This window comes from Xyrauchen texanus, chromosome 38, assembly GCF_025860055.1.
Source record: "Xyrauchen texanus isolate HMW12.3.18 chromosome 38, RBS_HiC_50CHRs, whole genome shotgun sequence".
In the NCBI taxonomy this organism is placed as follows: Eukaryota; Metazoa; Chordata; class Actinopteri; order Cypriniformes; family Catostomidae; genus Xyrauchen; species Xyrauchen texanus.
In genome coordinates this window covers 1932850-1957960 of record NC_068313.1, presented here as the reverse complement: position 1 = coordinate 1957960, position 25111 = coordinate 1932850, and the positions used below count along the sequence as shown (strand labels likewise).

The 25111-nt window shown below is 40.7% G+C and overlaps 1 protein-coding gene across 1 annotated transcript in view; it reads left to right on the top strand.

Moving 5' to 3' along the window:
* The first annotated feature begins 2062 nt into the window (after positions 1–2062).
* The window catches only part of LOC127632191 (LIM domain kinase 1-like), a 109974-nt gene continuing 86925 nt past the window's right edge, over positions 2063–25111 (top strand). The window contains exons 1-2 of the mRNA XM_052110789.1: positions 2063–2359; positions 12651–12750. Coding sequence (XP_051966749.1) covers positions 2302–2359; positions 12651–12750 — 158 coding nt within the window. The 5' untranslated portion in view covers positions 2063–2301. The remainder of the gene's footprint in view (positions 2360–12650; positions 12751–25111) is intronic.

Below are 25111 nucleotides of genomic sequence, written 5' to 3'. Positions count from 1 at the left end.
CTTTAAACCTATTTTAGGATCACTTGGGGATTTTTCTACATTGTGACATTGTTTTCATGACAAATAAGTTAATTTCCCCCAAGATTCTCATTACTGTAATGCTTTGCTTTTGATTTATTTATTTATTTAGCAATTCTTTTAGTGTAACACAGTCATTTTACTGTATTATAGTAAAAATAACTGTAATAAAGGGATTTCTGTCATTTAAATTAGCATAATTTATGAATACTATATTGATGTATAAATACTTCAGAATTTAAATCATGTCTTTTTGTGCATTACAGTCATGAAAAATAGTTTTGCATGACTGTAATGAGAACTGGGGGTAAAGTGTCACAAAAATGATGTCACAATTCACAAAATGGGTCTCACTTTCTTTATGCAAAATATAATTTCTTCTGATGTGGATATGACATGTTTTTACAGGTTTTGTGAGTAACCATAATTCCCCATCATAAATGAGTCTAGGTGATGAATATCTTAGATTTGAATCTCTGAAATCCAGAATAAATGGCAGCCCAGGATTTTGTATGTACAGTAGGACATAACGTGCGTAGAAATGCATGTTTTGCTAAGAGAGCTGAACGTCAGCGAACAGACCATTGACAGTGACTGCTCGCTGCTCCATCTCAACATTCATTCTTGCAAACTTTGTTAAGTATGAAGAGCTTTGCTCTGATTATGCTAACAACAAGCAGAAAGCTTTATTGTGTCGGTTATATCAAGCACCTTGCAACTTAGAAAACTGTTTCGATCTCTGTCCAGAGAAGGGAACAAACTATTGTTCAAGTAAAAATGTGTAAAATAGTAATCGGAGTTCTGACTTGTACATTATGTATGTTTGAACCTGGAAAATGAAAAAGATGTGCTTATGTTGTTCCCTGGACCGGGGGACTAGGTGCTTCCATAATTTGACCAAGAATGTGTTTCTTTAATCGTTGTATATTCATATAGAATTAGTATATAAACATATAAATATATATCATATGCTTACAGTAGGTTGGATCATTTAGCAACAGGATACTTTACTGTATGTTGTTTGTTTTGCACCATTTGAACTTGATGTTTTTACCAATTATCAAGTTTGTACACATCATATCACAATAACATTTTCTTTCTCGCTTTAAATAGTTTATGCATTTTAGTCACTGTGGAACCTGCAAAACTGTAAGAGTTATTTTAATAAGATGTGAGGTGTCTGTGACAATGTGTGTGTGTGTGTGTGTGTGTAGGTTATGTATGTATGCAATACCCCTAATGTGTGTCCCCAGAAAAGCCTTATCAGCTGATAGATTAACACATATGAAATATGAAATGTCTCTTTTTCATAATATTGGGTTAATACTGTTTTCAATTTATTCATCTGGAGAGAACTTAATCATGTATAATTTTACCTGCCTGTTAGCCCCACCAGGTCTTGTTTATTATTGTGCTGTAGGATTTCCATCTTATTTAAATAAAGGGGCGGGGCTATTGCACTTTTTCCACAAATTACGTTCTGACTAGATTATGGAAATCCCAGCATTTTACCTGCTCTAGTGAAAACCAAATAAAATATTTTAAATAAAAAAAAATGAACTGTCTCTTTTATGACTGTATCTTCATTATATTTTAGCATATCAGAACGAAAAACACTGGATTACAGCAATTAACAACATAAAAATGGTAATAAGGCATCTAATAACCTTCATACAGTCGTTACACATTTCCTGTTTCTTTGAAAATGACACTTTGTTGTGGCAAAATCTTGCATGAACATCACACTTGGGTATACGTGATGATATTTGATATATTTTATGAGATTTTATTGCTATTAAAATCATAACATTCACCATATAGGCTACTCTACACATGGATCATAATGAGAAAAAATATCACATCACATCATGTAAATGCTATCATTAGTTTGATGCATTGTATGTAAGACTTTAAGGTTAGACTTCATGAAACCAATGTGCGCATGCGCATACGTAACCTTGCGCTCTTATAGCTTTCCAGGGATAGTGTTCAGTTGGCCAGTGTCCCTTAGTTTCTCTGGAAGGGCTTGGCAAAAGCGGCCAGTCACGTGATGTTATTAATATTCATAAGCCAAACCAAGACGATAACGCCCATTCGCCAACGTAAAGCCTGTCAGCCAATAAGCGAGTCACGTAATGCTACCTTATCAATATTCATGATCCAAGTCTTCCTCTCCCCATATTGGAATCCTTAAACTGGCGGCGCGGTGTGGCAGCTGGCCGCATTTTTCCAGTGTCTGATATTGGAAGGGGAGTTTCTGTTGCGGCGCGGTCCGAGACTTGAATGAGGTTGATGCTGCTCTGTTGCACCTGGAAGGACGAACGCATGGGAGAGGAGGAAGGTGAGAGTGTGATGTGCAGTATTTCAATGGGAATATTTACCGGACACGCGCAGATAAGAGGTCGTGAAGGATGCTGACGAGAGCGCATCTTTGACGCTGTCTGCGCATTCTGTCGCATTACTGTATATTATTCATATTTATATCAGCTGTCTCGTTTATTAATGCGCATTTGCTTCTAACATAATTTATTAAGTGAATGTCATGGGCCCTAATGATTTGCTCTCAATTATTTAATTCAGTTACTTTCCTGAGTGTAATCTTATCCAGAAATCACAAACAAATGGAAAAGTCATGGTCATTTGTCAAAAGGTGTCAGAACCCTGCTCATGGTAATGTCATGGTGTTCCTTAATATTCGTATTTGGCTACACAATGAAGCTATAAAGTACCTTGGAATACTTTGCAAATATCATGGAAATGAAAATGTAATGATTCAGTACCATGGTATTACCAACTGATACCATCACTGTGCCACTGATCTTGTACACACATACACCGTTGTATGTGTAAGCATACTTGGCAATGAAGCTCATTCTGATTCTGATCTTATTGTAAGGATATATTGTGCAGACATCAGATCTTCTCTTTAAAGTTTACTCTGGAAAATGACACAGCTAGGGTTTGAGTCATCTGCATATGACCCTCACGTGAGGCTTTATGTAAATGTGTGTATTCTATGGAACTGTGTGTGTGTGTGAGTGAGTTTGTGTGTGTGTGTGTGTGTGTGTGTGTGTGTGTGTGAGTGAGTTTGTGTGTGTGTGCGTGTTTTTGTGATTTACGAGGACAATTTTGTAAGTTACAAACTGGTAATTACAAGGTTATTATGCTATAAATGTGATTTATGAGGACATTTCTAGTGTCCCCATAATTCAAATCGCTTAAAAATCATACTAAACAATGTTTTATTGAAAATGTAAAAATGCAGAAGGTTTTCTGTGAGGGTTAGGTTTAGGGGTTGTGTTAGGTCTAGAGGATAGAATCTATAGTTTGTACAGTATAAAAGTCATTATGTCTATGGAAAGTCCTCATAATGATAGGTAGACCAACATGAGTGTGTGTGTGTGTGTGTGTGTGTGAGAGTGAGTGAGTTTGTGTGTGTGTGTGTGAAAGTGAGTGAGTTTGTGTGAGTGTGTGTGTGAGTGAGTGAGTTTGTGTGTGTGTGAGTTTGTGTGAGTGTGTGAGTGAGTTTGTGTGCATGTGTGTGTGAGTGTGTAGTCCACCTCTCTGCACACACTGATGTGTAATTGAGTTGATGTGACATTTGTTGATGTGACAGCAAACACACTCCACACGTCCATCTCTGATAAAGAGATTCATGGACTTACAGTCAGTACATACAGCTTATTAAGGAATGCCACTCAAGGAAAAACACCGTCAACTGTTTTGTGATAGATGCACAGCCCTGTTTATACAAGTGACACATTTGATTTAATATATTAGGCTAAATGCTGCCTGCTTAAAACAACTCAATAGCATCAATTACATGATTAAATAATATTGAGCTACTTTAAAGTTAGTTTTTAGTTAATGTCGTTTTTAGGATTTGTGATGTAAAGCATTAGGGTCCGAAGTTAACATTTTAGCATACCAGCATAGGTGGCGGGTAGATGAAAAGTTTTTACCAGCCAGACAATTTATGAATTGAATTTCATAAATGACAGACATGCGAGACAAATGAACAATACAGTAAACAAGCATTGTGAAAGTTGGATGCAGGCTGACAGATAACAAGATCTACAAGGTCCAGGACATCTGGGCACTGCTCCCCATGCATTCTGTTCACTTGTTGCCAGGACTGTTTCTCCACATCCTTGGTGTCTTGGTAAATTCTGGACTTGAGGATTGTCTATTTTTCAGGACTCTTGTCCACATCATCTCCAGAGGACCTCAGTACACCATCAAAGTGCACTACCAGGACATACATTTCCTTGTAACCAGATTCTTGAAGCACAACATAAATTTCCCCTGAGAAACTTTCTAGTTTTTTAAATCTTTATTTCTCACCAGCAATACATTATAACATCCTGAACACATCTGTTGAAACATTTGCTGGATCTGGACAGTTCTTAAAGTTGGCTAGTCTGGTTGCACACAGTACTCCTTGTCTACTCTCTTGAAATCTGTGGTTCATGCTCTCTACCAGTCATCAAGTGGCTTCTCCACCGATGAAATGAGAGCTTTGCTGCCACTTCTATTCAGTGCAACAGCATGGAATGTGTTCTGCATTGTTATCTTTTCCATTGACCCTTCTCTGTTACTCGTGAAATAGTGAAGAACTGTACACTCCTGAGCCAAAGAAATGGGCAAAGCCCAAAATGGCAAAAAATTTAGCTTTTAATCTCAACCACAAATCATAGGTCAGGAAATTACCAAGAATTGAACATGTAGATAAAGTAACTTAGTTTTTTCCTTTGATTTCCTTTGACACTAAACCTGCATTAGATACCTTCTGGTTATTGTTCTTCTCGTAAGAGTCTTGCTTTATGAGGTCTGATACTTGTTTTCTTTCTCTCCTGGAACCATTCTGCCGTTGGATCCCGCCCATATCCTGGATTACCTCATGCAGTGGTGGAAAGTGTACTGATTTTTTTTACTGAAGTACTGCTACTGAAGAAATAATTCACTTTACAAGTGAATTAGTGAAAGTACAAGTAGAAGTACTGAGAAATGTTATGACTCAAGTAAGAGTAAGTAGAGTATCTCACAAAAGTTAGTACACCCCTCACATTTTTGTAAATATTTGATTATATCTTTTCATGACAACACTGAAGAAATGGCACTTTGCTACAATGTAAAGTAGTGAGTGTACAGCTTGTATAAGCTGTCCCTTCAAAATACCTCAACACACAGCCATTAATGTCAAAACCGCAGGCAACAAAAGTGAGTACACCCCTAAGTGAAAATGAAAGGTGTGAATGGGGAGCAGGTGTGTTTAATTTGGTGTCATCGCTCTCACACTCCCTCAAACTGGTCACTGGAAGTTCAACATGGCACCTCATGGCAAAGAACTATCTGAGGATCTGAAAAAAAGAATTGTTGCTCTACATAAAGATGGCCTAGGCTATAAGAAGATTGCCTAGACCCTGACACTGAGCTGCAGCAAGGTGGCCAAGACCATACAGCGGTTTAACAGGACAGGTTCCACTCAGAACAGGCTTCGCCATGGTCGACCGAAGACGTATCATATCCAGCGGTTGTCTTTGGAAAATAGACGTATGAGTGCTGCCAGCATTGCTGCAGAGGTTGAAGGGGTGGGGGGTCAGCCTGTTAGTGCTCAGACCATACGCTGCACACTGCATCAAATTGGTCTGCATGGCTGTCGTACCAGAAGGAAGCCTCTTCTAAAGATGATGCACGAGAAAGCCCGCAAATAGTTTGCTGAAGACAAGTAGACTAAGGACATGGATTACTGGAACCATGTCCTGTGGTCTGATGAGACCAAGATAAACTTATTTGGTTCAGATGGTGTCAAGCGTGTGTGGTGGAAACCAGGTGAGGAGTACAAAGACAAGTGTGTCTTGCCTACAGTCAAGCATGGTGGTGGGAGTGTCATGGTCTGGGGCTGCATGAGTGCTGCCAGCACTGGGGAGCTACAGTTCATTGAGGGAATCATGAATGCCAACATGTACTGTGACATACTAAAGCAGAGCATGATCCCCTCCCTTCAGAGACTGAGCCACAGGGCAGTATTCCAGCATGATAACGACCCCAAACACACCTCCAAGACGATCACTGCCTTGCTAAAGAAGCTGAGGGTGAAGGTGATGGCTGGCCAAGCATGTCTCCAGACCTAAACCCTATTGAGCATCTGTGGGGCATCCTCAAATGGAAGGCTGAGGAGCACAAGGTCTCTAACATCCACCAGCTCTGTGATGTCGTCATGGAAGAGGACTCCAGTGACAACCTGTGAAGCTCTGGTGAACTCCATGCCCAAGAGGGTTAAAGCAGTGCTGGAAAATAATGGTGGCCACACAAAATATTGACACTTTGGGCCCAATTTGGACATTTTCACTTAGGGGTGTACTCACTTTTGTTGCCAGCGGTTTAGACATTAATGGCTGTGTGTTGAGTTATTTTGAGGGGACAGCACATTTACACTGTTATACAAGCTGTACACTCACTACTTTACATTGCAGCAAAGTGCCATTTCTTCAGTGTTGTCACATGAACAGGTATAATCAAATATTTATTATTTTCTACTTGTACTCAAGTGAATTATTTCTTAAGCTCAAGTAATGATGTTGGAATTACTTTATGATAATTATATATAGAATATACACTTCCATTTTTTAGAACACAAAGACATTTTTGTTCTTGAAAGAATTTAATTGATCAAAAATACTGCTAAAATCATTAATTGCAAATAATTATTACTGTTTAAAATAATTGTTTTAAGTGATGTTTTTTGGCAAGCATATACTGTGTCATCTATTCCTTACTAAAGTATTTGAAAGTGCTAATTTGGTACTCAAGAAAATGTTCTTATTATTAGAACAGTTGAAAATGTTTGCGCTGCCATGCAGAAATCACAATACAGTGGGTTTTTCCCATTTGCTGAGGTATTGAGTTCTTACACGTTGCTTTACATTTGCAAGTCAAATTTTGGTTTTAAAAATAGGCAAAAAGAAACCCATTTGTCCTGAAATTCTCTTTTCTCCTAAACTCTATTGTTTTAGAGAGATGAAGGCCATTCATGCAAAAGAATCTCTAACCAGGATAGAGAGGGAAGTGGACGCCAAGATGCACAACAAAAATATAATCACAGTCTCTTGTTTGAGAAACAGACTCCTCACAGGTCCTTCTAAATACCAAAGACCTGCACTGCTGCAAGAGGATTCTTGGACAAACAGAACATTTTAAGAATACATATATTTAAATACAAATAGTCATTTGATATATTCGACATGTCTCTAAATCATCTCTAAACTACATAATGTGCATTGTGAATGAAACACATTCCTATTTCAGGATTATTCTCATTCACGTATGTCCAAGTATTTTCAGTTAACATACTGTACAAAACTAATATAATGGAGGAGATGAACTGTTTTCAGATCTAGAATGAGATTATTATAAATGTTATCAACTCCTACATGCAACTGAATATAATAAAAATTTCACACAGTGTTTAGTGAGAGATATGATAGTTCTGTATATGTATTATTGTATTACAGTTATACAGTTTAATTAACATTATGGTTATTTTAAAAAAATTCTATCCCCTTTTCATCCAATTTTGGAATGCCCAATTCCCACTACTTAGTAGGTCGTTGTGGTGGCGCGGTTACTTGCCTCAATCCGGGTGATGGAGGATAAGTCTCAGTTGTCTCCACTTCTGAGACCGTCTATCCGTGCATCTTATCACGTGACTCATTTTGCATGACACCGCGGAGACTCACAGCATGTGGAGGCTCATGCTACTCTCCACGATCCACACACAACTCACCACACGCCCCATTGAGAGCGAGAACTGCAAATCACCACCACGAGGAGGTTACCCCATGTGACTCTACCCTCCCTAGAAACTGGGCCAATTTGGTTGCTTAGGAGACCTGGCTGGAGGGACTCCAGGGGTGGTAGTCAGCGTCAAGACTCGCTGAACTACCCAGGCCCCCTTACACAACATTATGGTTATTTAACATATTGAGATATTATTACTAAGTAAAGTGTAGCATTTAGTTGCATTATGTTTTGTGATTTCTCATCCCTTGCACACTTTTGGCCTCTAGCAGGTGAGACAGGATAGGAAAGTACAGTACAGCACCGTGAGTGAGAGTGTTACCCGCTAGGACAGTTTATTTTATTAAGTGGGGCGAACGGTTAAGGAATTTAACGTGGAAGTACAATATCAAACTGATGTAGATTGATAGATGTGGAGAGCCTGTCTGTGCACGGGATGGTGCAATGATAGCGGGGAAAAAATGATCTTCAGTGAAAAGTCAAAAGAAAATCACAATGTACAGTATGTAACCATATCAGATATTATTAATTAAACATGGGAACTCATTGCGTTGGCATTTTTTCCCCCCATATCTTTGTTAATTTCAGTGATATTTTTGCCCGAGTCCCGATTCATTTCTGACACTATTGGCATTGTATCTTTCCAAGGTAATTCAAAGTTTGTTTTAGACGTTAGTAATATAGTATATAGTAATATAGTAATAATATAGTTGCAAGTAAACAAGATATCTCCACATATATGTCCAACTACATTGTGTTAATGTTTGACACATTGCCTACCTTGAAAACAAGTGAAGTTTGATCAGTTGTTAAATGTGTTCAGACGGTTCCCTCGTACCTGAATGAACGGCTCCAGAATAAAATGAAATATGCAGAAAATCACAGTATTACAGTTCTTGTATAGTGACGGGGCAGAAAGTCTTGAAGAAGTTGAGAAGAGAGGACATCGGCGGCTGTTTATGCACACAGAGCGTTTTACTTTATACAGACTTCAACAGATTTAGCGCTTATAACCTTCGTCTTCCCAACAATTCAGAAATATATATATTGTTTTGCTTTGTAATTGTAGTGAAAAATAACTTGTTGAATACTTCATTTTTAATCAACTTTAGTAGAAGTAGAAGTACTATTATTTATTTAAACTTAAAGTAGAAAAATTTGAAACATTTACTTAAGTACTGTAACGAGATTAGTTGTAATTCGTTACTTTCCTGATTTCATGGACACTCCCCCTTCCTACACAGAGACCCGTTTCACAGCGAGGTTGCCAGATTCCCTTCTGTTTTGAACGCTTTTCCCTTTTTACACTTTCAATCCCCTTTTTGGACATTTCATGTTGATTATTATTTAAAATAAATGCCTCTCCGAGACGTGACGCCATGCCCAATGCTTCTGTCTCTTGCTCACCCTGCCACAGTGGTGGAGAACGTGGGCAATATTGTGAGTGGAGATGGCACAGCTGTGCCCGCTGCAGCCTCAGCTTCCTGTCCTTGGCTGACATAAGTGGAACTTTTTCTTCTGCTGTTGTAGCCCATCTGCCTCAAGTTTGATGTGTTGTGCATTCTGAGATGCTATTCTGCTCACTACAGTACAGAGGGTTATCTGCGTTACCGTAGCCTTTCTGTCACCTCCAACTAGTTTGACCATTCTCCTCTGACATCTCTCATTAACAAGGTGTTTTTGCCCACAGAACTGCTGCTCACTGGATGTTTATTTGTTTTTGGCACCATTCTCTATACACTCTAGAGACTGTTGTGTGTGAAAATCTCAGGAGATCAGCAGTTACAGAAATACTCAAACCAGCCCATCTGGCACCAACAATCATGCAATTTGAATCAGTGATATCACATTTTTCCCCATTCTAATGGTTGATTGGAACATTAACTGAAGCTCTTTATCTGTATCTGCATGGTTTTATACATGAAAATGCTGCCACATGATTGGCTGATTAGATAATTGCATTAAGTAGGTGTACATGTGTACCTAATAAAGTGCTTGTGAATGTAAAGCTGTGTCCAAAATCGCCCCTATTCACTATTTAGTGCACTATTTGGGTGTCTGCCATTTTGTAGTAGCATCCAAATTCGTTCCCTACATTTGTTCACTCATTCTTACCCACAATGCTATCTGATTTCGATTGTACAGTACATTCGATGTGCACTCGCTGAAGCTATCTTGCCCATAATCCAACGCGGGGAGGACTGACGTTCAGGGAGGGAGAGAACGAGTGGGTGAGTGCGAGAGGCTTCATTTAATTCCTATTTTATTAAATACAATTTTATTTTATTTCATGCTAGTATGTATGTATTCATCTGATAATAACTTAAGTACTGTATTACAGTCGCATATGTCACGTATGGGGTGTTTGAGGGATGGACACAAGCGCAGATAGGCAAACAATTACCTTTTATTTTAATAAACTGAAAACATACATAACAAAAACTCTCTCGATGGAGAAAAAGAAATCAAACCAAATCAAACCGGAATAAATACAAGAGGTACTGAACCGAGCACACGACGACAGGAGCAAACTAAACAAGCCAGCAACAGGACAGCATACACAAGGAGCTAATATAGGGAGAGAAATCAAACAGGTTAACATGGGGCTGGTGAAACAAATGAACTATGTTCACTATGGGTATTACTCAAGACTGAGAGACAAGTGGCAATACAGAAACAAAACAAAGCCATGTCCTCATCTCTTCTCGCCACTCAGAAATGCTGCCGAGTTTGGATGGGAGAGTGTCAAGATGAATAAATAATACACATATATACAACAATGTGCGCTTTTACAAATGTTTTTATTCTTGTTGCCAGTTTTTAGCAGTATTAATATTTTAATCATTATGAAAATACTGTATATATTAATGAGTTAAACATGACAAACAGAATGATTTATTGTATATACCATTTTATAAGAATTACAAGTATTATCATTGTTATTATTATGATGATTATTATCCTACATGTTAGACAAAAGTACAAATGTGTCAAAGTTGTTTCTGTTTCATCTCCAGCACTCTCTCTGACACTCTACGTCAGCTTCAGAATTCACTGACTCATTCACTCCTTGCCTGATATAGGGCACTCAAAGATATCCAGTATATAGGAAATAGTGAATGAGTGAACAAGTGAGCCATTATGGACCCAGCTTATATCTTCTTCTCCCATTCAACACCTCAACAACAACACGTATCACTGCGCCCCCAGTGGACTCAATTGTAACTACAGAATTTGATGAGAGCGGGAATGGTGAATTTTGGCGCTGCTCGTGTCAGGGAAATGCAAAAATAAAATATATATTTTCTATATTTGAACAGTGTTTTTAATACTAGTGTAGCTGGCGCAGAATGAGTGCTTTTACTGGATTATGCCTGCTACACACTACACTACTTTCAAAGACATCGGATTGTGGTACCGTTTATATTACACAACTGTCTGTCTTGTCACTGAAGTCGTAACGTTTTCAAATTACATGACGAATCCTCGACAGGGATGAACACATTACAAAATATTTCACTATTGACGAATCCCCGACGACTCTGGCTGGATTCCAAATTACGTTTCACAACAGAGTACACACGAGATGAGATACGAGATACGAAAACATGATCATATGTTATGCATTTCAGAATATGATGTGTATTATTTTTTTAATAATATATTTTATTGGTTTCAATATGAATAAGTAACACCTACTGAAAATCAACCTATTTGCTGACCTGACTGTCCAAGAGAATTGGCAATTTCTCTCCAACTCTTCTCTTTCTCCACCCGGTTGTGCTACAGTTCAGATGAAACATTGAAACACTGGTGCTCCTGCCAATGTTCCACTAATTTTTCCTCCATTTCTTCAGTCCAATTAGACTTTCTTGACCGCAGCCATGCTAGTTCATGTTCTGTTGCAGGTACATCAGGACTCCTCCCACTGAAACTTCCCACGGCCCGTTTCTTGCTCTCTCATTGGCTGTAGGTCAACGCTGCTGTTGTATTCTGTCAAAACATATTTCACACTGCATGATTTGGAATCTCAGACTTGTGCACATCCCTATCACAAATATCTAAAAACAATATTATTTTAATTATAAGCTTAATAATAATTTATCATTATTTTAATTATGTTTTATCACATTAAATGATCTTTATTTAGGGGCCTTTTCTTAGCAAATATTGATATATTCAATTAATTGCGATTATTTCAATTAACAATTTTATCAACTGACAGGCCTAGCTTTGACATAAATTAAATAAGAAATATTTAAGATTCCACACAATGGAATGATGTCTGCACAGTGATTAATGAGGAAAATGAAAAAAAATTAAATGGGGATTATGTGTCGGAAGGACGGAGAGGGAAAACTCAAGGATTTGCGATACTGACGCTCCATCATCCGGCCAAAAGTTGAGAAGTTTTCATCTTTTGCTTTAATGCACTCTGACGTACGCAAGCATTGACCAATGAGAATCTCAGAAATGCAGGACTAGTTATGCTGAGACAGGGAAAAAACATGGTGGACGAACTCACAGTAAATGCGCTGTATTCATGTCTTGTCCTTTATTATTTTTCACTGCCAGGCTAAAAAGATGGTCTGGAGAAGTGTTTGTTACAGTGTGAAATATATATATTTTAGATAGTCGTCTCTGTCCGTGATTGCCACTGGACTGCGTCTGCTGAAGCTCTGAGAACTGAAGTCATACGGACTACTAAAACTATGCCAAAATGCCATTGATTGTCATTTATCTTGTGACCAAACATCGTTGACATCAATGCTTATGAATCTGTTTTCTCATCTGACCTAACACTGTGTATTAATTGTGTTTGTGTTGTTCAGCTGCTAGGAAGTTACCGGTGTGTTCGGGCTGCAGACAGCACATATATGATGAGCAGTATTTACAGGCGCTCAACACGGACTGGCACACGCTGTGTTTCAGGTGAGATCTCATTTTTACTGAATCAATGAGGGAAAAAACTTTGTCTGGCCATCAGAATTTGCATATCACCTAAACTATTTGCATCATTTTTTTGTAATGTCAATATTGGTGTGCACTTCCTCAATACACACTCATAAGCTTGATTTGTATTCCCTTGTTAAATTGCATTTGTTAGATATTGTTGTTTCAATAATCCTAAATACTTACAGTAAAATGTAATTGAAGTTTCTGAAATCAACATGTAGCAGTTTAAAGCTCTATCTTTAAACACTGTTTAAAAACCTAGTCAGCTGCCTACGTAGGCAGCATTTTAAGGCATCGGATGTGTACTCCCAATACAAAGGCTGTTGCAAATGTTAGGCTGCAATGTTAAGCTTAGGCCTCGTTCACACTAATACGTTTTAGTTTGAAAACGCATCTTTTCCCCTCCGTTTTGTCCTTCCGTATACACTGAGATGGCGTTTTTGTACGCGAAATCTGAGCTTTTTGAAAACGCACTCCAAAGTGGATCAATCTGAAAACGCCTTTTTCGCATTTTAGTGTGGACTGTGAAAACGGATGCTTTGGTAAACGATGACGCGTTTTTAGTCATGTGATCTATCCAACCAAAACAATTAGTGATGCACCGAAAATTCAAGATGCACTTGGCCGAAAACCGAAAATGACTTTTTTTTTTTTTTTTATAATTTTATTAATATTATACTTTTTAAATAATGTCATGAATTTAATGAATGTGAATTGAAAAACTACAAACCAATAAAATGATCACACTTTTATTGAAAGTAACGCAACAAAATTGGACAGAAAATATATTAAAACAATATTAAATATAATATTCTTTATTCAGTTCTTTAACAATCAAATTTAACAGATTTATTTTTACCAACTATCCAAATAATGTAACGTTCTAGAAAACTCTAATGATATGCAAAACAGCAGTCAAGTAATGAACGTAGCAGCTCAAGTATAGCATCTTGCAAATTCAAAAAGTTGAAATATGCTTCACAGTCATTTTAATGATAACAACAGGCAAAACACAGAACGGCAGAGGACCTCTATTCTGTTTATGTAAACGTATTTCCACTTTAATATAAAATTATTGTGCAAAACAGCAGTAATAGAACTAAAACCAACCTCAAACTGTAAATGACAGATGTAGCCTCAAGTGAAGAACAAAGTTTTGCAGGGCTGAACATATATTAATGTAATTGCTACACACAGCAAATTGGACTGCTTTCTGTTTAAGTAAAAGTGTCAGGTTTCTCTTCAAGAACAAAAGTTGCTAAACTTTCTGACAGGAGAGACTGTTCCTCTTCTCATCAAGCACCAGCACCGAGAGAGAGAGAGAGACTATTCAGTGCAGCATCTCAAGATAATGCACTGAATAATCTCTCTCTCTCTCTCTCTCTCTCTCTCTCTCTGTCTGTGCGCTGGTGCTTGGGGCAGATAAATACCACGTACAGTCCGCGCAAGCAATGGAAAGCGATCTTTGTTCATGTACCAGTAGTCAAGAGGATTGTCGTGAATCGATCGTCTGTTTTCCGCAACTGCTTTCGGGTCCTTGAGTAACGTATAACATGCGAAGAAGGGCACCCGCTGAACTATCTATGCCCTCCTAGGGTAAGATGATGCCCCCCTAGGGAGTTGGTGCCCTATGCAGACTGCGTAATATGCGTATAGGGAGCGGCTGTACGGCTTTGAAGTATTTCCACACAGCTGACATTGGCCTTTGCTGGGTATTACCGTGATTATGGCTAGATCGATCGAGAGTGAAACCTGAGCACTGAGGGGCGGGGAGGCATAGATTTTCGGTTCATATTTTTGTCCTTTTTGCAATTTTCGGTTGAATATTTTTGGTGGCCGAAATTTCAGTACATCCCTAAAACCAATCAAGATGGCGGCCCATGTTATAGCGTCGCTGTTGTGCCTGATACTTACTTTAATAGCGTTGTTAAAAATAAATGTTACTTTGTACAACCTTCACATTGCATTCCTTCAAAGGCGAAGGGAAGTTTACTCTGAATTGGTGTCCGGCGACGGAACATGAGGACAATTGTGTTTCAGACCGTACATGCAGCAGGGATTTTCCGCATGCGCAGTGACACGATTTAAGCATTTTCATACGTTTCAGTGTGGACGAGCAACTTTTGGAAAATGCTTGAAAACTTTAGTGTGGACGGAGAGCGTTTTGAAAGGAAAACGCTGGTTTCAAATGTATCCGGATTAATGTAGACGTAGCCTAAGATACCTTGTTTTGGCCAAATTCTTCACAAAGGCAATCCAGGGTCCCCAAGTCTTGGAAAACATGGAAATATCAGGGATTTTTAAAATGGTGTTTTCCTGGCCTGGAAAGTAATTGAAATGAATAAAAATCTTTATATTATATGGAAAGTCATGACAAAGTCCATAGTGAATACATGACATACTTTTTCTAGTTTAACTGTTCTTTTAACACATTTTTATTCTTTTTAATTCTGAAAATGTAAAAATTCAATAAGCACTTCCTTGATCTGCTCATTATATGTATTTTTAAACTTAAACTCTTATCTTTGTGCTGATCTGACCAATTCTAAAATACTGCTTTTAAATTTTCTGACAAATTAGAACTATCCATTGTCATAATTTGCAAATTTACACACAACAGTCATATTTAGAACCAGTAAAACAATCAAAAAGCTCACATAGCCATGTGTTATATATCTTTGGAAAGGTCTTGATTAGTAGAATACAACGAGCAAATATGTTTTACTCAGAGACCAAACTACCGAGAGTATTAGTGTGTGAAATTCACATACTATATAATAAACAGATAAACATAATTGATCACATTTTGGTTTATTACTTCATAAAAAATAAACATGATATAAAAAAATGGAATATTGCAACTTACATTAGACGATCCTGAATCAAACAAGCCCACACTGTAATATGATGTATAGACATTGAAGTATTCCTCAAAGAGTGTTATGACGTATGGATGAAACAATTAGTATTACGGTTTCAAATTTGATTTAACATCAAAACCATGTTTGAAAACCCTTTACAATAAATACTGTCCAGAATCAACCAAAGTTAGCCGCAGTCAGACGTAGATGCAGCATGCAGCATGGGTTTGTTTTGTGTGAAAACATGGCGGAAGGAAGTGACAGCGAAAATCTGAAATGTGGTCATATTTTGGGTTTTACAAGAGTGCTGAGGGAAACTTAATCGAAGATGGTCACCCTGTAGTTGTAAATATAAATCTAGCCACTGATTCTTCACATGCTCGTCCCTGGGCAGTGAAAAAAAGGTCACTTTTGATATGCACTTCAGAACACAGCGTCTTGTTGTCGACATGATGTTTTCAAGTTTTCCTTGGTGTCTTCGCGCGCAATGAGTGGGCGCGGCCAATTTGATAATTTTTCGTCTTGACGTCACAACGAAAAGGAAAATGACTCATTGGAAAAACGATTCATTACATTGACTCAGAGTTGACTCCTACTTTTGAGAGACAATAACTTTTTTTACGGTGAACTTTCATATATAAAACTTTGCAGGATGTTTTTGTTCACTTAAATATATGTTACACACTACATGAAAGGTAATTTTCAAAATTCCATAATAGGTGCTCTTTAACATCCGGCATTCCTCGACTTTGTTGTAAAAGTGTTCTATGAGGAGAAACAATACAGATTCCTATACAATATATATTTATATCAGTTGTTGGGCTCATTGTAATTACTTTCTTAATAATTACAGTAATGTAATTACTGTCATCTTAAGACTCATTTGTATTCATGTAAATTGTGCATGGGGTCATTGCATATACTCAAATGCAACACAGAAGATAGGTTGTGTGTGTGTGGTGTGCGCGTGTGTGTGTGCATGTCTGTGTGTCTGTGTGTGAAAAATAATAATAATTACACTGGCAACCAAAAGTTTGGAATAATGTACAGATTTTGCTGTTTCGGATGGAAATTGGTACATTAATTCACCAAAGTGGCTTTAACTGATCACAGAGTATAGTCAGGACATTACTAATGTAAAAAACAGCACTATCTTTATTTGAAAAAAGTCATATTTGATCAAATCTAGACAGCAGCATCACTCCAACACCTTATCCTTGAGTAATCATGATAAATTGATCATTTGGTGCTAGAAAATCACTTGCCATTATATCAAACACAGCTGAAAGATATTTGGTTTGTTAAATGAAGCTTAACATTGTCTTTGTGTTTGTTTTTGAGTTGTCACAGTATGCAATAGACTGGCATGTCTTAAGTTCAATATTAGTCCAAAAATGGCAAAAAGGAAACATCTTTCTCTAGAAACTCATCAGTCAATCATTGTTTTGAGGAATGAAGACTATACAATGCTTGATATTGCCCAAAAACTGAAGATTTCATACAAAGGTGTACACTACAGTCTTCAAAGACAAATCACAACTGACTCTATCAAGGACAGAAAGAGATGTGGAAGACCAGATGTACAACTAAACAAGAGGATAAGTACATCAGAGTCTCTAGTTTGAGAAATAGACACCTCACATGTCCTCCGCTGACAGCTGCATTGAATTCTACCCGCTCAACACCAGTTTCATGTGCAACAGTAAAGAGAAGACTCTTATGGGAAGAATTGCAAAGAAAAATACACTTTTGAAACAGAAAAACAAAAAGAAAAGGTTCGAGTGTGCAAAGAAACACAGACATTGGAGAACAGATAATTGGAAAAGAGTGTTATGGAGCTTAACCCCATTGAGCTTTTGTGGGATCAGTTAGACTGTAAGGTGTGTGAGAAGTGCCCAACAAGAAATCTATGTCAAGTGCTACAGGAAGTGTGGGGTGAAAGGTCACCTGAGTATCTGGATAAACTGACCGCTAGAATAACAAATATCTACAAAGCTGTCATTGCTGCATGTGGAGGATTTTTTGAACTCTTTGAAAAGTTCTGAAAAAAAAAATTCAAATTGTAATTTTGGTGAATTAAAAGTACAAATTTCTTTCCATAAGAGCAAAATCTTTACATTATTCCAAACTTTTGGCCGCAATTGTATATTGTAACAACACTAATAATAATAGATTTGCTATTCTCTTTTTTACAGAGTTGGTTTTCAATATAAAACTTAGTGAAATGATTTAGTGTGTGTATCAGAACTTTTTGAAAATTCCCTGCACATTTTAACAATACCATGATAATACTGATAACCGTGAAAATGTATATACCATTTCAACTCTAATGACAAGCTATGGTGGCTAATTGCAAATGACAATTCTATAACAACTATTTCTCTGGGATTGATTGACTGAAACACGATCCTTCATGCCTTTGATGTGTTAGCTTGTCATTATTGGATGTCTAGAGAGTGTAGGAATCCATATTTGGAAAGAGGCATTTTCCCTCGTGGATAAACACAAGAAAGCACTCAACGCACATTATTTTGGAGTTACAGAATAATGCCTCCTACACACTACACGACTTTCAATCGTGGTACCGTTCATATTATCTGTCTGTCTTATCATTGAAGTCATAGCATTTTCAAATTACACAACTAATCCGCGACAGGTATGAACACATTACAAAATATTTCACTACCCAACGACTCTGTCTGGACTCCAAATTACGTTTCACATCAGAGTACACACGAGAAGTGATGCGAGATATGAAATGTCTAGGTTACTATTGTAACCGCCATTCCCTGATGAGGGAACGAGACGTTGTGTCAAATGAAGTAACACTAAGGGTCTTTCTTGAAGGCCTCGGTTACCTCTGAACTTGAGAAAAGGCCAATGAGAAATTGCCAGACAGAATTTGCATGTCCCTCCCTCCTTTTCGAACTCCTATTCTTTCAGGGGGAAAAGACCCCGCTGAGACCACGAGTAGTGACATGTGATGAGAGCATACGCCGCCTTGGTGATTTATGTACGACACCATCGTGGTGCTGTCTGAACGGATCAAGACGTGCTTGCCCTAGATCAGCGTGCGAGACCTCCGCAGGGCAAGAAGTACAGTAAACAACTCTAGGCAGTTGATGTGCCAACGTAGGCATGGTCCTGTCCAGGAGCCAGAGGCTGCGTGCCCGTTGCACATGGTGCTCCATCCCAATTTGGAGGCGTCTGTGGTGACCACGATGCGTCTGGACACCTGCTATAGGGGGACTCCTGTCCGCAGAAAACAGTCTGTCTAAGGGTTGAATGTCTGGTGGCAGAAAGAGGTGATGAACACACGGTATGTGCCACGGCGCCATGCCCATCTTGGGACTCGAGTCTGAAGCCAGTGCTGAAGCGGTCTCATATGCATCAACCCGAGCGGCGTGGCTGCCGCTGTGGATGTCAAAGAGTTTTTTCATGAGGCCAGCGTATTTTTTCAGTTGTTTACAATGGGAGTGTCGCATATTACAAAAAGCCAGCAGCGTGACGAAGCGCTGAGCATCTATTCCACGCTCGTCACTGTCATTTTTTTTACCCAGCTGTCCAATCACAGTGGAGGAGGGGGCAAGACAAAAACCACACCGACCAACCGTCACTTCCTACTTGTACAAAAACAATGGAGGAGATGCTTGCTGGTCTTTAAATATTCATGTCTGTACCTGATAGCTTTCCTTCACTACAAAAATATGAATCTAAAAATAATGCTTCAGCCTTCCCTTCATCCAGAGCAATGGCCAGAGCAAGTTCTATTCCTTGTGCCGACATTTTTACATTCAGTACTTGTTGAAAACACAAACTGTCTGCGAAATTAGGGACTTGCAACACATAACTTCCGCAGATATTCTGTATCATAGCAACCAAAGCATCAAAAAACACTGCGCCTGTAAAAACGCACTCAAGCGCTCCCAGCTAGGCATTTCCAGAACAGTGCCTGGTATTTTCAACTGGCAAAAAAGGCTTTGGTGAATGCACGGCCTTAGGATGCTGGCTTAGAATGTATGTAAGCTAGTTTTGGGTAAAAATATAGCTTTTTCGATGCATCGTGGTTTTCATTTGAACGCTCTCAATATCGATTCTTAAATTCTAAGATTGGTTCAAAATTCACACATGCTAGTGATGCTACAAAATTTTGTGATATCGGGCCACCGAAGCAGTTGATAAGTTTTAAACGTATTTGCATGGTGCAGTTGAAGCCTGGTATTCACGTGAATGTGAAATCTGTATTAAAACCCAGTCCTAATCTAGGCAGTAGACAGAAAAGCAGCACAATAGGCTATGCAAAAATAGTGTTTTCTTTTTTATTAAATCTCGTTAACTGAGCTAGAATATGGACATTAAACTAGAAATTTTCCTATCTGTGTTTTCTCAACCCCTTGCCACTAATGCCGATCACATGCAGGAAACAGAACTCATGTTTGCTCCTCAACAGAGGAAATAAGATGCTTACAGCAGCAATAACACAACGGCCTTTGTCTGTGTTTGTGGTAAGCAGATCTGCTTCTGAGCTTTGCTTCTTTATAATTGCTTCTGTCCTAATAATCCATTAGTGCGTTCGGTCAGCTGTTCTTCTGTACCAACAGAGGAATCCTGAAATCCACGCTGCACATTTCACAACGTATTTCACTGTGTGATAGGGATCATTTCCTTCTACCAATAACTGGAAAGTGTTTAGTGTCATTCGATCCCTTGTGTGTAGAAGCAGGATGTCTTTGTCTCTTGATTGGTCAGGGCAAATTACTGTAATGTAACTGTCGAGAAGGAAGTATTTCATCATCAGAGTCTGTGTGGAAAAAGATGAAAATGAAAAGTGATATTGAACATGCATGTTCAAACTGTACTGAAGTACAAAAGATAATTTTATCTTATGAGAGGAACATTAAAAAAAATTGTTAAAACCTGTTGATGAGGGTACCCACATGGCCCAGATACTGACTGCTAACATAACAGACTATTCATGAAGCTATGGCATAAGACTGAAATGTGTTTGTGTTTTGAGCCCAGACTTTAGTACTTCACTATCATAACAGGCTTGTCAAAACGAAAACCCTTGCACAACATACACATCTCAGATCCACTTCGAGCAAATAACCCTCTGGAATGCTGCTTTTCAAGTTATAGGCCTTCACATTAATCCAATCAGATAAAACAACCATTTTTTTTTTTGTTTGTTTTTTGTCAACTACTCATTCTTAAAGAATGCTTGTGTTTGGTTGGTCTTTGTGGATTTAACTGGAATCCAAACTGTAATTCTTTAAACCGCAGAATTCTGGAGTTTAAAGTGCTTTACTCGATCATGGCACAGTTAGGTCTAAGCAGGATTGTGAAGTTAAGCAACAAATATCCTATTAAGTTAGGAAACTCTACATGCCCAGGCCGATAGGTTCCGTTCCCGACACACCTCTGCGTAAACCAATCAGGCAAATCGTATCGGTTACCTAACGTAATCTCGGTTCTCTCTAGATGAGGGAACGAGTATTGCGTAAGCTAGCTTACGCTACGGGAAAGATTCATCTTTTCTGAGATATTGAAGCCAAAAAATTATCCTTAATTTTTGTATCCATTGTCAACGCAGTGCGGCAGCTGCAGACCTTGAGCGGGCTAGCTAGCGAGCTCATAGGTTGCTCTGCGGCAACTGCTGCAGCCTATAGACGAGCTTGGGCGAACTCGCATCCAATGAGAGGCGTCCGCGCGCTCACTGCATCAAAGCCTGCCAAAATGGGCGTGACTAGAGTGCATATAAGCGTAGTTCGTAGGCTGGAACCCTGGTTTTCATTGACTGAAGCGAAAAGTCGCTGCGTGGCGCTGAAGCACGGCCGGCTACGCAATACTCGTTCCCTCATCTAGAGAGAACCGAGGTTACGTTAGGTAACCGATACGTTCTCTTACGAGAGGTTCTCTCGTATTGCGTAAGCTAGCTTACACTACGGGAACCCATTGTCAACGCCGTGCGCGCCAAGCATCCACTGTATGAGCCCCAGGGAATTAAGGGGGACCCGGGAGCCCTTATGAGTGAGGAAATAATATTTGGCCGGCAAGAATGCGGGTCATTGATTGTGTAATACATAAGCACATAGTGGGAAGGGAACGACAGAGCGGCGGTGCCGGTCTGTGTGGAATGTGGCCCATCAGTGCAGCTCACCAGGGGAGCTGTAGCGTATTAAACCGCTAGTAGTTTTGCCTGCAGAGCGGGCACTTCCATATTGTAAAATCTGACAAAGGTGGAGGGGGAAGTCCATCCCGCTGCCACACATATGTCGTGAATGGAAATGCCGCTGGACCATGCCCACGATGATGCCATGCCTCTAGTTGAGTGAGCCCTAATGCCCAACGGGCATGGCAGGTCTTTTGACGCGTTGCAGCAGCAATAGCGTCCACTATCCATCTAGATAGTGTCTGTTTTGAGGCGGCGAGACCTTTGGTGCGCCCTCCGAACGAAACGAAAAACTGCTCAGAGCGTCTGAAAGCAGCGGAGCGCGCAGTATACAATCTCAGTGCTCTGACCGGGCAAAGGAGATTGGCGTCGCGTTCGCTATCGGGTGCTGGCAGCGCCGATAGGGAAATGACCTGTGCTCTGAAAGGAGTACCGATCACCTTGGGAACATAGCCGTGTCTAGGCTTTAAAATGACCTTGGAGTCACTTGGTCCAAACTCAAGACACGCAGCGCTGACAGACAGCGCGTGAAGGTCTCCCACACGTTTGACTGATGACAGGGCAGTCAGAAAAATGGTTTTGAGTGAAAGGTATTTCAAATCCACGGATTGAAGTGGTTCGAAAGGGGGCTTTCATAGTTTCGAGAACTATAGAAAGATCCCAGATAGGAACCGATGGGGGCGCGGGGGTTCATCCTTCTAGCTCCCCTGAGGAAGCGGATGACCAGCTCGTTTTACCCCATGACTGGCCGTGCAGGGGTTCAGCGAACGCCGCAACGGCCGCCACATACACTTTGAGCGTGGATGGGGATCTGCCCTTATCCAGCAGCTCTTGTAGAAATACTGAGCAGCGACGACACCCCACATGTCCACGGGTCCAGGTCTCTGTCGGTGCACCATTTTGAGAACACAGACCATTTTGACGCATAGAGTCTTCTCGTGGAAGGGGCTCTAGCGTGTATGATGGTGTTTATTACTCCTTCTGGCAGAGCGACGGGTAGTCGTTGATCACCCACGCATACAGCGCCCAGCGCTCTGGGTGGGGATGCCAGATTGTGCCGCGAGCTTGAGAGAGGAGATCTGCTCTCACTGGGATGGGCCACGGCGCTGTCAGTGACAGCTGCGTAAGCTCCGGGAACCATGTCTGATTCTCCTAACGCGGGGCTATGAGGAGCACCGAGTGACGCGTTTCCTGATCCTCTGCATTACCTGTGGCAATAGCGAGACGGGAGGGAAGGCGTAAAGCGGGCGTCTGGGCCAGTCCTGGGCCAGCGCGTCCTCGCTTTCAAGAAAAATATTGGGCAGTGAGAGTTCTCTTTGGACGCAAAGAGGTCTATCTCTGCTCTGCCGAATAGGTGCCATAACGTCTGGACTGTTTGAGCGTGCAGGGACCATTCCCCTGGGGAATATTGTCTCTGGACAGTCTGTCCGGGCCGTCGTTCAGGTGGCCTGGCACGTGCGTCACCCTGAGCGGCGCAGGTGGCACTGGGACCAACTCAGTATGCGTTTTGTCAGATGGAAGAGGTTCCTGGATCTGACACCGCCCTGACGGTTTAGGTAGGATACCACAGATCTGTTGTCCGAACGGACCAGGACGTGGTGACCCTGAATGACCGGGAGAAAGCGCATGCGCGTACTCGACCGCTATCATTTCCAGACAATTTATGTGAAGGAGCTTTTCCTGAACTGACCATAGGCCGAAAACCGGAGAGCCCTCGCAGACCGCGCCCCAACCCGTGTTGGACGCGTCTGTCGAGATGACTTTTCGGCGAGATACAGCTCCCATTGTCACTCCCCGCTGATACCATTCGGCCACTGTCCAGGGCTGCAGAGCTGATATACAGGTCTGAGTCACCTTGATGGGCTGGCGGCCTGTGGCCCAAGCCCGGCGAGACGCGCGGGTGTTTAGCCAATGCTGAAGCGAGCGATGTGCAGTAAACCCAGCTGAAGTACTGCTGCGGCTGAGGCCATGTAACCTAGCACTCTCTGGAATTTCTTCAGAGGCGTGAGGCTGTTCATCTGAAAAGATGCGGCTAGTCGCTGAACACGGCGTGCGCGCTGTGTAGATAAGCGAGCCGTCATTGCCACGGAGTCTAGTTCTATTCCCAGGAAGGAAATGGTCTGACTGGGCTGTAGTGAGCTCTTGGTCCAATTGACTGCAAGACCCAAACTGTTCAGATGGCTGAGGAGAACTGCTCTGTGAGACAGAAGCTCCATATGTGACTGAGCCATAATCAGCCAGTCCTCCAAATAGTTCAGAAGTCGCAAACCCTGACTCCGCAGGGGTGCGAGCGCCGCATCCATGCACTTCGTGAAAGTACGGGGTGCTAAGGACAGGCCGAACGGAAGGACGGTGTATTGATAAACCTGGCCGTCGATGGCGAATCTCAAGAATGGCCTGTGACGGGGATTTATCTGAATCTGAAAGTATGCATCTTTCAGATCGAGAGAAATAAACCAGTCCCCCTGGCGCACATGCGCGAGGAGTTTCCTGATTGTAAGCATTTTGAACGGTCTTTTTGCAAGCACCTTGTTCAAAACCCTGAGATCTAATATGGGTCTGAGGCCGCCGTCTTTCTTGGGAACAAGAAAATAACGGCTGTAAAGTCCCGACTCGCTCAGAGAGGGTGGCACTTTTTCTATGGCCCTTTTGCACAGAAGGCTTGCTATTTCTGAACGAAGCATGCACGCTGCTTCCGTGTTCACAGTGGTTTCGAGCCGCGCTCTGAAGCGAGGAGGGCGGTGATCGAACTGTAGCAAATAGCCCTGTTGTATTGTGCTTAACACCCACTTGGATATCCCTGGAATAGCTTCCCATGCTTTGAAGCGTAACGCTATAGGGTGAATGGCCAATTCGCTCTGATTGCCGCACACAGAGCGCTGAACAAAATGTGTGAGCGCGTTTAGTGTGTTCATGCATGATTGCTCGCAGACAGCATGAACAGGCTGTTTTGTGAGTGACTTCCCGATTGGAATGAATGGGGAGAGAGTCACATCTGTTACGTGATGCGCAAGCATAGTAATGGGCACGGGACTTACACACAGAGGAATGTTTGCTGGCCGTGTAACAGAGCGGGCAGAGAATGGGCGCGCGCACGCACTTGTGGGCGCCTTCATTGACTCTGATGCTCGAGCGGTTCGTAACCGCTTTATGTGAGCGTGCTCTGGTGGGGATACGAGACATGCAGTGCTTGTGTGCAGAAGTGAACACTGGATTGTGGGCACATTTTCTACCCATAGGGCTGGTCGTGTGACAGAGCGGGCAGAGAATGGGCGCGCCCACGCATTTGTGGGCGCCTTCATTG